The sequence below is a fragment of the Galeopterus variegatus genome, unplaced genomic scaffold (genome assembly GCF_000696425.1).
Source record: "Galeopterus variegatus unplaced genomic scaffold, G_variegatus-3.0.2 Scaffold15025, whole genome shotgun sequence".
Lineage (NCBI taxonomy): Eukaryota > Metazoa > Chordata > Mammalia > Dermoptera > Cynocephalidae > Galeopterus > Galeopterus variegatus.
In genome coordinates, this window is record NW_007741136.1 from 7,863 (window position 1) to 18,541 (window position 10,679).

Sequence of the window (10,679 nt, forward strand, 5' to 3'; positions counted from 1 at the left end):
TACTTTCATCAGTCACAGCAGAAACTCTTAAGTCTGCTGCAAGGCCTCAAATTGTTGTTTGTGAGTTAGCTTTCACCTTGGTTCTTAATTGATATTTGTTTAAAATGAATTTTGATCTCCCCTGAGGCTCATTTTTGAAATTCAGATCCCCAAAGCAAGATTTTTCAAACTACCACTGTGTAATTCTTTTGCTAGCCGAGCTTTATAAGGCCAAATTGATGTTTCTACCTTTCTCATTTTCAATATGTCCTAGTTTAAAATCACGTTAAAAAAACAAACAAACAATATTCACAATTCTTCTGAGGATACTATATTATTTATTTCTCTGGAAAACAATAAACGATAAAAACTTCAATAATCAAGAAAATTAAGAGCATAATACTATCATAATTCTAAATAGAACTGGAAACAAACTTTATGCCAACTTTACTAATTGCAGTTAATTTTCAACTGATCTACTATTAGCAATTTCATGTGGTACAATCCACAAGTTAATCAACAAATACTGAGAATCTACAATAGCTAAAATCTGTCTATTACCTGTACAAACAGATACCCTGGAAAGACTGACTTGAAAATATGAATTCACTAATTTCAAAGATCCTAGTAGTGGAGGAATCTTAAAAAAAAAGATCCATTAAAATGTATGCTTCCCCCTGTTTTAGCTATATATATGACATTCTAAAAACATGTTAAATGGATCCTTGAAAAAGTCTTTGAACTAAATGTTTAATGTGGTATGAAGTTCAACACTGAAATATACATTTTTCAATGATTCTAACTTTTAAAAGTTAAAACTTCCCTACATTTGTTATATATTATTTTGAAGCTTCAAGAGGCTTTAATGTTTATGATAAATAACAACTAACATTTATTTATAAATGTTTCTAAAGCACCCCCATATACATTACTCTCATTTAAGGTAGCGAACAAAGACAATACAAAATTTGCACTAGTAATGACATGGAATATTAATAAAAACTAAAAGGTAAATAATGTTTTTTGTGTATGCATTTAAAAAAATAATGTAAAATATTAAAATCCTGTGTCACCAAATCTCTGTAATACACAGGGGAAAAAAGCCCTCTTTAGTTAATGCTTGTGATTAAGCATCACTGCCCACTGCAGGAGGACCGAAAGTTTCTCTAGTGCGCATCAACTGGACATCCTTGTCAGCCATACAGGTATCACAGCCCCACACTGCTGATGCTTCTGCCGTGAGGAGGCCATAAGCTGTTTCAGTCATTCCAGTACAGATTCGATGAAACCATTTCTGACAAGAGGCTTCACATAAGATGGCATCCTGGTCATCATTCACTTCATTCGTACAAATTCCACAAGGATATACTGGGTCAGAAGACGAATGGCCATGACGGCTTGGGTGGAGAGAGGATTTATTGCTTTTTTCAGTGGTACATGCCTCTGCTGCACCTCTAGGTTGTCGCGGTTTATTCTGTGTTCCATTTGCATGGCTGTTGTTTGTAGCTTCAGTGCTACTGGAACGGCTGTTCTCTTGATTTACTGCATTGTTTCGATTAATATTTTTTAATTCAATATTACTCTGATTCACTGTGTCATCCATATTTAAGTGAGGTGGATGAGCAGAGGAATTTTGATTAATGTTTTTGGTTGCTCCTTGATTAAAGTCTTGTTTTGGGGGTGGTGCTTTTGCTTGACCAAAAGTATTTGGGGGAGGTATAAAGGAATGATTAGATTCTAATGGAGAAGTAAAATTTGAATTATTTCCAGGGACAAAATTAGATGCCAAATCGGAGTTAGATACTTGGCTAGTATTCTGTGGAGGAATTTGACTGAAGTTTTCAGCAGGGTTTTGTCTAAAATGTTGACTAGGCATGTTAATATTTTGACTTAGTGCATTATTATAAGATGGATTTCCAAAACTTGAATTATCGTGTGGCCCAAAGTTAAAAGCATGAGGTCGATTAAAACCCATGCCCAGAGGATTCTGAGGGAATGGGTGTGGCTGATTCCTGAGTGAGTAAGGACCACAGTATGGGGAAGACATTCTTGGGGGAACGTGAGGTGGCATTCTGAATGTGCTATAGCCTCCAAAGCCAGGATAACCAGGGCCAAGATATGGATTTGATGAAGGTAGTGGTTTATAGGAAATAGTATTATAGTTGTCATCAAATGGATTAGCAGCCACTAGATGGTCAGAATTTGGATTCGGTGGTGGAGCATACTCAGACAATGGAGGAAAAGAAGGTCCCTGAAATGAGAATGTAAAGTAAAATACATGTTTCTGAACAAAAAAGTCATTATAATTGTCCTGTTATCTTCACACCTATGAATCTGATTTTAGTCAAATTTCTCTTGTAGTATTATGAAAATTTAATTTCTTCACTTGACTTTTCAATTCCAATTAATGTTTATACTTAATTATACTTAATGATAAGAATATGTAGGTTTTTTTTAATTTAAGAAAGAAAATAATGTATGCTTTTCTGAGCTTAAATCCATTGTTACTTCAAACCCCAAAACTATTTAACTTTCAAAAGAAGCTTCACATCATAATTTTCATCCAGTATGCTTACCTATAACTCTAGAATCTTTCACTTAAGATACTAAAGCATTCTAACCAAAAATACCTTTTATACCCTCAAATAGTCATAAAATTAAATAAAAATTAACACAATCTAAGTTTTCTCTCCTAGCTTAACTTTACGAAGATGCTTTTAAAGTATTCCCAAAATGTTAAGCTCTAGGCCTCAGACTGGAAAGATAAACTGCCAATTTTAGTCATATTGCAAGTTTAACAGAGGTGGCCAAAATGGAGAAAAAAAGTAATCTGTGTACACATCATACTTATCAGTAGACTTTATCATAAAAAGAGTGCTTCAAATTTATAGAGAATAAAACCACTAAAGCCTGTATGTGTAACTGCTTATTACAACCACAAGTTATAACAAAGAATGTCTCCATCATGACTGCTTCTTGATATGCACATAATACTGAATTACTGTAATAGTAATTACATCAGATTAAAATTGTTTCCATGTATTTTTAAATTTTTTAATAGAACTACAGACATTTACGCCTTTTTTTTTAAATTGGAACACAGTTCATTGTACATATCTGTGGGGTACAGAGTTGAATATCAATACCTGTGTGCAATATGTGATGCTGATATCAGGATAATCAGTATATTCAACCTTATACGATGTAATCATTTTTTGTGGCCCTTTACCAATTCCTCCCTTACCCTCCCACCCCTCCCCCTTTCCCACCTCTGGTAACCTCAGTTCTGTTCTCTCCTTTTGAAAATTCAACATATTATTTTGATTGTTGTATCTTTCTTTCTTTCTCATTTATGCCTTTTAAAAACCTTTCATTAGCATTTTAATTTGTCTGCCCACACTTTCTTCTTGCAATATCTACTCCAGGCCTACAGTCCAACAATATACCCCTGGTTGCAGACTAAAAAAATAAATTAGGCTGTAAATGAGGATAGTAAACAAAGCTTATGACCAAACTTAAATTTACTCATTGGCCTGATCATACCAGCAACAAAACAGTGTTATTAAAGAAAAATGTCAATTTACCTGTGTATTTGCCTTGCGTTTTTTCTTATCTGGGCTTCCTAGTTGTACACCTGGTCCTCCTAACCCATCCAGTCCACTATCACCACCTAAAAAAAAAAAAAAAATCAGTGTTTCCACTTGTATGTGAAATAATTTTATATCTCTCATAGCAACATCTATTATATTTACCTGTTAATATGCTTTCTATTTTTGTTAGATAAAAGCAAAATTAAGCTTTTATTTCCTTTGTTCTTCAAAAAGCCATTCCTGTAGTTTCAGCCAGAAACAATCATTCATCTTTGCTCCCATATTTATTATTCTTTTAGTGAAAAACAAAGTCTTCTTCTGACTCTCAAACTTTCAGTCATCTGGTTCCCTGTCTCTAAGCTCATTGCTATTACAAGTTTATGGCCCATCTTTCCAAACATAATCTAGATATATTCAAGTACAATATCTTTTGAGGGGGTACACAAATGATGGCATACTATCAATACTGGTCTGCACCTTGTTTTACTTGGAGACCATCCCATGTCACTATATATAGAACTGCTTTATTCTCTAATAACTGAGTACTATTCCATAGTATGGTTATGCCATAATTCATTAAACTCCCCTCCCTACTAATCGATATTTAGGTTGTTTCCAAACCTTTGCTGTTGCTGCAATGAAAATCCATGTACACATGTCTTTACATACACGTACAAGTCATTCTTAGAACCGTAATTATGGCATCAAAGGTATTGTGCCTTTTAATTCTTAAAGATACTGTCAGAATGCAACAATGTTTACAAGTACAGACAGTCCTCACTTATGATAGTTCAACTTAAAAATTTTTCAACTTTATGACAGTGCCGAAGTAATACCCATTCAGTAGAAACCGCACTTCAATTTTGAATTTTGATCCTTTGCTGGGCTACGCAGTAGGATACTCTCTCACAGTGACGGGCAGTGGCAGTGAGCTACAGCTCCCAGTCAGCCACAAGATCATGAGATAAACAACTGATGCTCTACAGTGTACTGTGTTGCCAGATGATTTTGCCCAACTGTAAGCTAATATAAGTTTCTGGGCACGTTTAAGGTAGGTTAGGCTAAGTTATGATGTTTGGTAGGTTAGAAGTATTAAATGTATTTTCAACTTATGATGGGTTTATCAGGATGTAACCCCATCATAAGTTTAGGAGCGTCTGTACTGTTTTCTCAACAGTATATGATCAAGAAAAGCAAAAGCATGAAAGTCAATCAAAGAGGTTTAAAAAAAAGTTTATCAATGGAATATTTCCCATTTTCAAAAAACCTTTTTATTATGGAGAATTCTGAAAATATACAAAAGTAGACAGAAGAGTAAAATTAACCCCATATGCCCATCACCCAGTCCTAATAACTATCAATACACAGTCAATTTTATCACTGCAGCACTGCTTCCACTTCTCCTCTAGTACTATTTTGAAGCAAATTCCAGACATCATATCATTTTATCTGTAAATATTTCAGAATTTATCTTGAAAAGCTAAGAACTTAAAAAATACCAAAAACCCCACAACTATAATGCCATTCTCACCTCAACAAAAATTAACAGTAATCCCTTAATATCATTTAATACCCAACCCAAATATCTCACAAAATTTGTTATGGTGTGTTTACATTGGAATCCAAATAAGGTCCATACATTACAATACGTTGATATGTCTTTCAATTGATATGTTCCTCTCCATCAATCCATTTTCTTTCTTACAATGTATTAATTAGAAGAATCAGTTGATTATTGTTTCAATGATTAAGGTACAGTCTCTCAGCTCTAAACCCACTCTTAGTGATGCTGGAATGGAGCTTGGCCAATTAGATTTCTCTTTTGCCAGACTCTTGCAACAGGAGCTCTACAGGGATACAGAAAGGCTAGGGGATATTATTCATTGCTAGTGTATAGAAATAAAATTAAGTTTTGTATATTAACCTTGTATCCTGTAACTTTGCAGAAATCATTGATTAGCTCTAATCGCTTTTGTTGGTTTTTGTAGGATTCTTTAGTGTCTTCTATGTATAAGATTATGTCATCTGCAAACAGAAATAATTTTACTTCTTTCTTTCCAATCTGGATGCCTTTTACTTCTTTTTCTTGCCTAATTGTTCTAGCTAGAACTTCCAGTACAATGTTGAATACCAGACATCCTTATCTTGTTCCTTATGTTAAAAGCTTTCAATCTTTTATACCCAAGTATGATGTTAGCTGTGGGTTTTTTCATAGATGTCTGTTATCAGAAGGAAGAAGTTCTCCTATCCTCATAATTTGTTGAGTGTTTTTTATCATAAAAAAGTATTGGATTTGGGCCAGCCTGGTGGCGCACTGAAGAGTGTGGCGGTGCTCCCTCCAAGGGTTCGGATCCCATGTGGAGACCGGTTCCCGCTCACTGGCTGAGCGCGGTGCGGGCGCAACACCAAGGGTTGCGATCCCATTGCCGGTCCCTGGTACGGGCGCGACACCGAGGGTTGCGATCCCGTTACCGGTCAGTAAAAAAGACAAAAAGGAAAGAAAAAAAAAGTATTGGATTTTGCCAAATGTTTTTCTGCATCTATTGAGATAATCATGTTTCCCCCCTTCATTCTATTAATATGGCATATTAAAAAAAATAATAATCTGGCATATTAAATGGATTGATTTTCATACATTGAATCAACCTTGCATTTCTGTGATAAACTCAACTTGGTCATGATGTGTTCTCCTTTTAATATGCTGCTGAATTCAGTGTGCTAGTATTTTGTTGAGAATTTTTGTATCTGTATTCCTAAGAGATGTAGGTCTGTAGTTTTTTGTTTTGTTTTTTCCTTATAATACCTTCATCTGGCTTTGGTATCAAGGTAATACTGGCCTAATAGAATGAGTTAGAAAGTGTTCCCTCTATTTCTATTCAATGCCATTGTTTTAAGTAACCAAGTGTGTGGTAATTTGTTACACAACAGTAGAAAACTAATACAACTGCTAAAAAAACACAAACAAAAATTATGTGCTTCTTGATGGAAGAACAGATCATCACCTGTGAAACAGTCTTGTAAAAAAACAGAAATCTAAATCTGATCAAGCCTCTAGTTTAGATCCAACTACCAATTTATAGGAAATAAGTAATATGTTAAACAATGCCAATGGGATACAAACCAGCAAAATCCAGATATATCAAACATTCTAGGTAAAAAACATGAACCATACCCATAACTTGATGCAATTTTACAATATAATTTTATATAAGAAACTGGTTAAATAGGTGTTGATAACTGAAAAAGCAAAAGTGAGGTAACTTGGAGAAGTAACCACAGGAAGCAACTTCCACATCTAGGGCTTAGTGAACAAAGAGCTAAAACTGTAACACTTAGAAGGAAACAAAGGTGTGAATCTTCCTGACCTCATATTAGGCAATAGTTTCTTAATTATGACAACAAAAGCATCAAAAAAAAATAGATAAATTGGATTTCATCAAAATTAAAAACTTTTGGTGCATCAAAGAACACTATCAAGAAAATGAAAAGGCAACACATGGAATGGGAGAAAATATTTGTCAGTCATATACCTGGTAAGTGTCTAGTATCCAGAATAAATGAAGCTTTATTACAACTCAAAAAAAAAAAAAAAAAAAAAAAAACTAACCTAACTAAAAAATGGCTAAAGGATTTGAATAGACATTTTTCCAAAGAAAATATACAAATAGCCAATAAGTACACGAGAAGATGCTCAACATCTATAGTCATTATGGAAATGCAAATCAAAACCACAATGAGATACCACTTCAAAGCCACTGGGATGTAATCAAAAATATAGATAACAAATGTTGGCAAAGATGTGGAGAAATTGGAACCTTTATATTTTGCAGGTAGAAATGTAAAATGGTATAGTCACGATAGAAAAAAGTTTGTCAGTTCCTCAAAAAGTTAAACATGAAGTTACCATATAACCCAGCAAATCCTCTCCTAGGAGTACACCCATGAGAACTGAAAACTTGTTTGCACAAAAACTTGCACAAAAACATTTATAGCAATATTATTCATAATAGACAAAAAAGTGGAAACAACCCAAATGTCCATCAGCTAGTGAATGGATAAACAAAATATCCATACAATAGAATATTATTCAGCCATAAAAAGGAATGAAATACTGATACTAGGGCTGGCCCGTGGCTCACTCGGGAGAGTGTGGTGCTGATAACACCAAGGCCATGGATTCGGATCCTATATAGGGATGGCCAGTTCGCTCACTGACTGAGCGTGGTGCTGACAACACCAAGCCAAGGGTTAAGATCCCCTTACCAGTCATCTTTATAAAACAAAAACAAAAACAAAACAAAAAAACCAAAAACTGATACTGCTGCAACATGGATGAAACTTGAAAATGTTATGCTAAGTGAAAGAAGCCAGACACAAAAAACCACATATTGTATAATTCCATTTATATGAATGTCTACAATAGGAAAATGTATAGAGACAGAAAATGTATTAGTGGTTGCTAGGCCACTGAGGATGAGGGGACATTGGGAGGTACAAGGTTTCTTTTTAAGGCAGTGGAAAACATTCTTGAATTAAAGTAGCGATGGTTGTATAACACTGCACTGAATGGTACACTCTAACATGGTTAAAATCGTGAATTTTACATTATGTGAATTTTATCTCAAATAAAAATAAAAATAAATATAAAAACAACCACTTATTATCTCTCAGTCTATCGTTCAGAAATCAGAAGTTGGGCTGAGTTCTCTGCTCAGGATATCAAGCCAAAATCAAGGTGAGTAGGTTGAGTTCCTGTCTGGAGGCTCTGGGGGGCAATCTGCTTCTAAGCTCATTGCTTGTGGCCAAATTCAGTTACTTGTGGTTGTAGACTAAGATCCTACTTTCCTTGCTGGCTGTCAGCTCTTAGCTCCAGGTAATCCCACTTGAGTAGATGGTACGTAAAGAACTGACAGTGAGATCTGGTCCACTTCTCAAGGTCATTTATTCAAATCTGATGGTTAAGATTTGACAAAGCTTATTATACTAACTTACACTATTCAGTAACCCATATAAACTGAACTGATGACTACAGATTAATAATTTGTATGCAGTTTTCCATAACAGCATATACAGGCATACTGAACAGACAATGTATTGTTCTGGAATCTGAATACGTAGAGATTCTCATGAGTCTGATATGGAAAAAGAATTAGCAATGGTCTTAGAAATCAAATAATAAAGTGGTTATATAAATAAACTAGATGCCAAACCCAAAAGTTCTGTCTTTCCTAATATCTCTCATGGGTATTTCATTTTAACAGAAGTATAAATAGAAAAAGGTAATTCTAGAGCTGGCCGGTTAGCTCAGTTGGTTATGATATAGTACTGACAACACCAAGGTCCTGGGTTTGATCTCTGCACCAGCCAGCAAAAAAAAAAAAAAAAAAAAAAAAAAAAAAAAGAAAGAAAAGAAAAGAAAAAGAAAAAAAAGGTAATTCTTAAAAACAATTATTAATACATTAGTCTCCAATCTCTAATCCAAGATATCTAAATTACTATTCACAGCATTCTCAAGAATAATGAATAACTGTAATTTTACAATCAAATGCTGTAATTTAAAAATGGACGAAATGCACTCTTAATGGTATCTACCACCTCTGCTCACTTTCCAAAAATCAAATAATTGCTTGTAATTACTCGTAGTAGATTGAATTATGTCCCCCCAAAACTCACTGAAGCTTGAATTGTGTCCCCCAAGTTTTATGTATTAGAAATTTGGCCCCCACTGTGACTGTTAGAAGGGTGGGAAGTCCCACTCTGGTAACTGAAAGGTAGAGCCTTGAAAAGGTGATTAGATTGTAGGACCATGCCATAGTGAATGGATTAAGAATGGTGGTCAGGGGCATGGTTCTGAGGGCTTAAAAAGAGGAGAGAGGAGAGTCTGTCTTGCTGTTTCACTCTCCCTGCTCTGCCATTTCACAATGTGATACCCTGCTCACTGTCACCACCACCAAGACCCTCATCAGATGTATTCCCTGGACTTTGGACTTCCTAGTCTCTGAAACTGTAAGCAATAAGTTTCATTTTTTTTTTTATCAATCACTCAGTTCCAGGTATTGTGTTATAAGCAATGAAACAGACTAATGCCTTACTATAAGGCAAAACTCTGACATTGGGAATTATTTAAGTAAACTCATTATTTTCAAGCAATCTGTGAGCAAAACCACCAAAAATACTTTTTTGAACATTCAGTTTTATGGTATTAATTTTTATTTGAGTCTAGAATCTCCTTCCATAAAACAAATCTTTAAGTTCCCACTGGTCTCTGTTGCCCCACTTACTGTTCATCTAAAGAATTAACTATATAACACTTTCAATGGCTCTGACTCTTGGCTTTACCTACATCCTTCCTCCTGTTACCTGTAATACTGATGGTTTTTCTACATGATGTAATCAGCAATGTTAGATCAAATTCATGGTCATCAGGGTTAATTAGAGTACGAGTTATCAAGAATTTGATAATTTTCATTCTTTAAAAATGAAGTGAAAGGTCAGAATCCAAAGGAGGGGAAACTGGTAGTTTCAGTGCAGTTATTTAGGTTACGTACTAACTTCTGGTCCCAAATCTTCTCTCTGACTTCAACATACCTGTCTGCTGCTAATTCCGCAAGGGAAACCATGCCTATTCAGCCAGAAGTTGAGAGTTTGAGGCACAGAACCAAGAAAAAGGGACTGCCAAAGCTTATTGCTAACACCGGTCACTCTGATCCTTTTATTTGTTAATACTTGAATTTCTTCATTTCATCTCTTCACTCCTACCTGCTGAGGGCCCTCTGAATGCACAAGGAAAAGAGAAGTGGGAAAGGGTGATGTAAAGAATGGAACAAGAAGCCTCTCTCACCTTAAGAAAGCAAAGGAATTTTATCAATAGTATCACCCTACATGCCAATCAATCTCAATTAAGCAAAATAATACTCTTACCTCTCTTTTTACCCTTTAACACCTTTATCCTGAGCTAAAAGTTGAAGTTGTATCTCTCATGGAATTATGAGAGTCTGACCCATTAAATGAAGCAATTTTTTCCCATCCAAAAGTTCTACAAATTCAGGATTTCTTTCATTTAAATTCAATTTATAACTTTTTTCTATTTGTAAGTACTTTTTATTTTTG

At 34.8% G+C, this 10,679-nt stretch overlaps 1 protein-coding gene across 1 annotated transcript; it reads right to left on the reverse strand.

The window, feature by feature from the left end:
• Positions 1 to 287: 287 nt before the first annotated feature.
• On the reverse strand, positions 288 to 10,189 carry LOC103582133 (pygopus homolog 1-like). Its single transcript, XM_008563812.1, has 4 exons — positions 10,158 to 10,189; positions 9,930 to 10,039; positions 3,564 to 3,649; positions 288 to 2,230 (listed from the first exon to the last, which is right to left on the reverse strand). Exons 1-4 carry the CDS (start codon positions 10,187 to 10,189, stop codon positions 1,106 to 1,108), a joined length of 1,353 nt encoding a protein of 450 aa, XP_008562034.1. The 3' UTR covers positions 288 to 1,105.
• Positions 10,190 to 10,679: the final 490 nt, after the last annotated feature.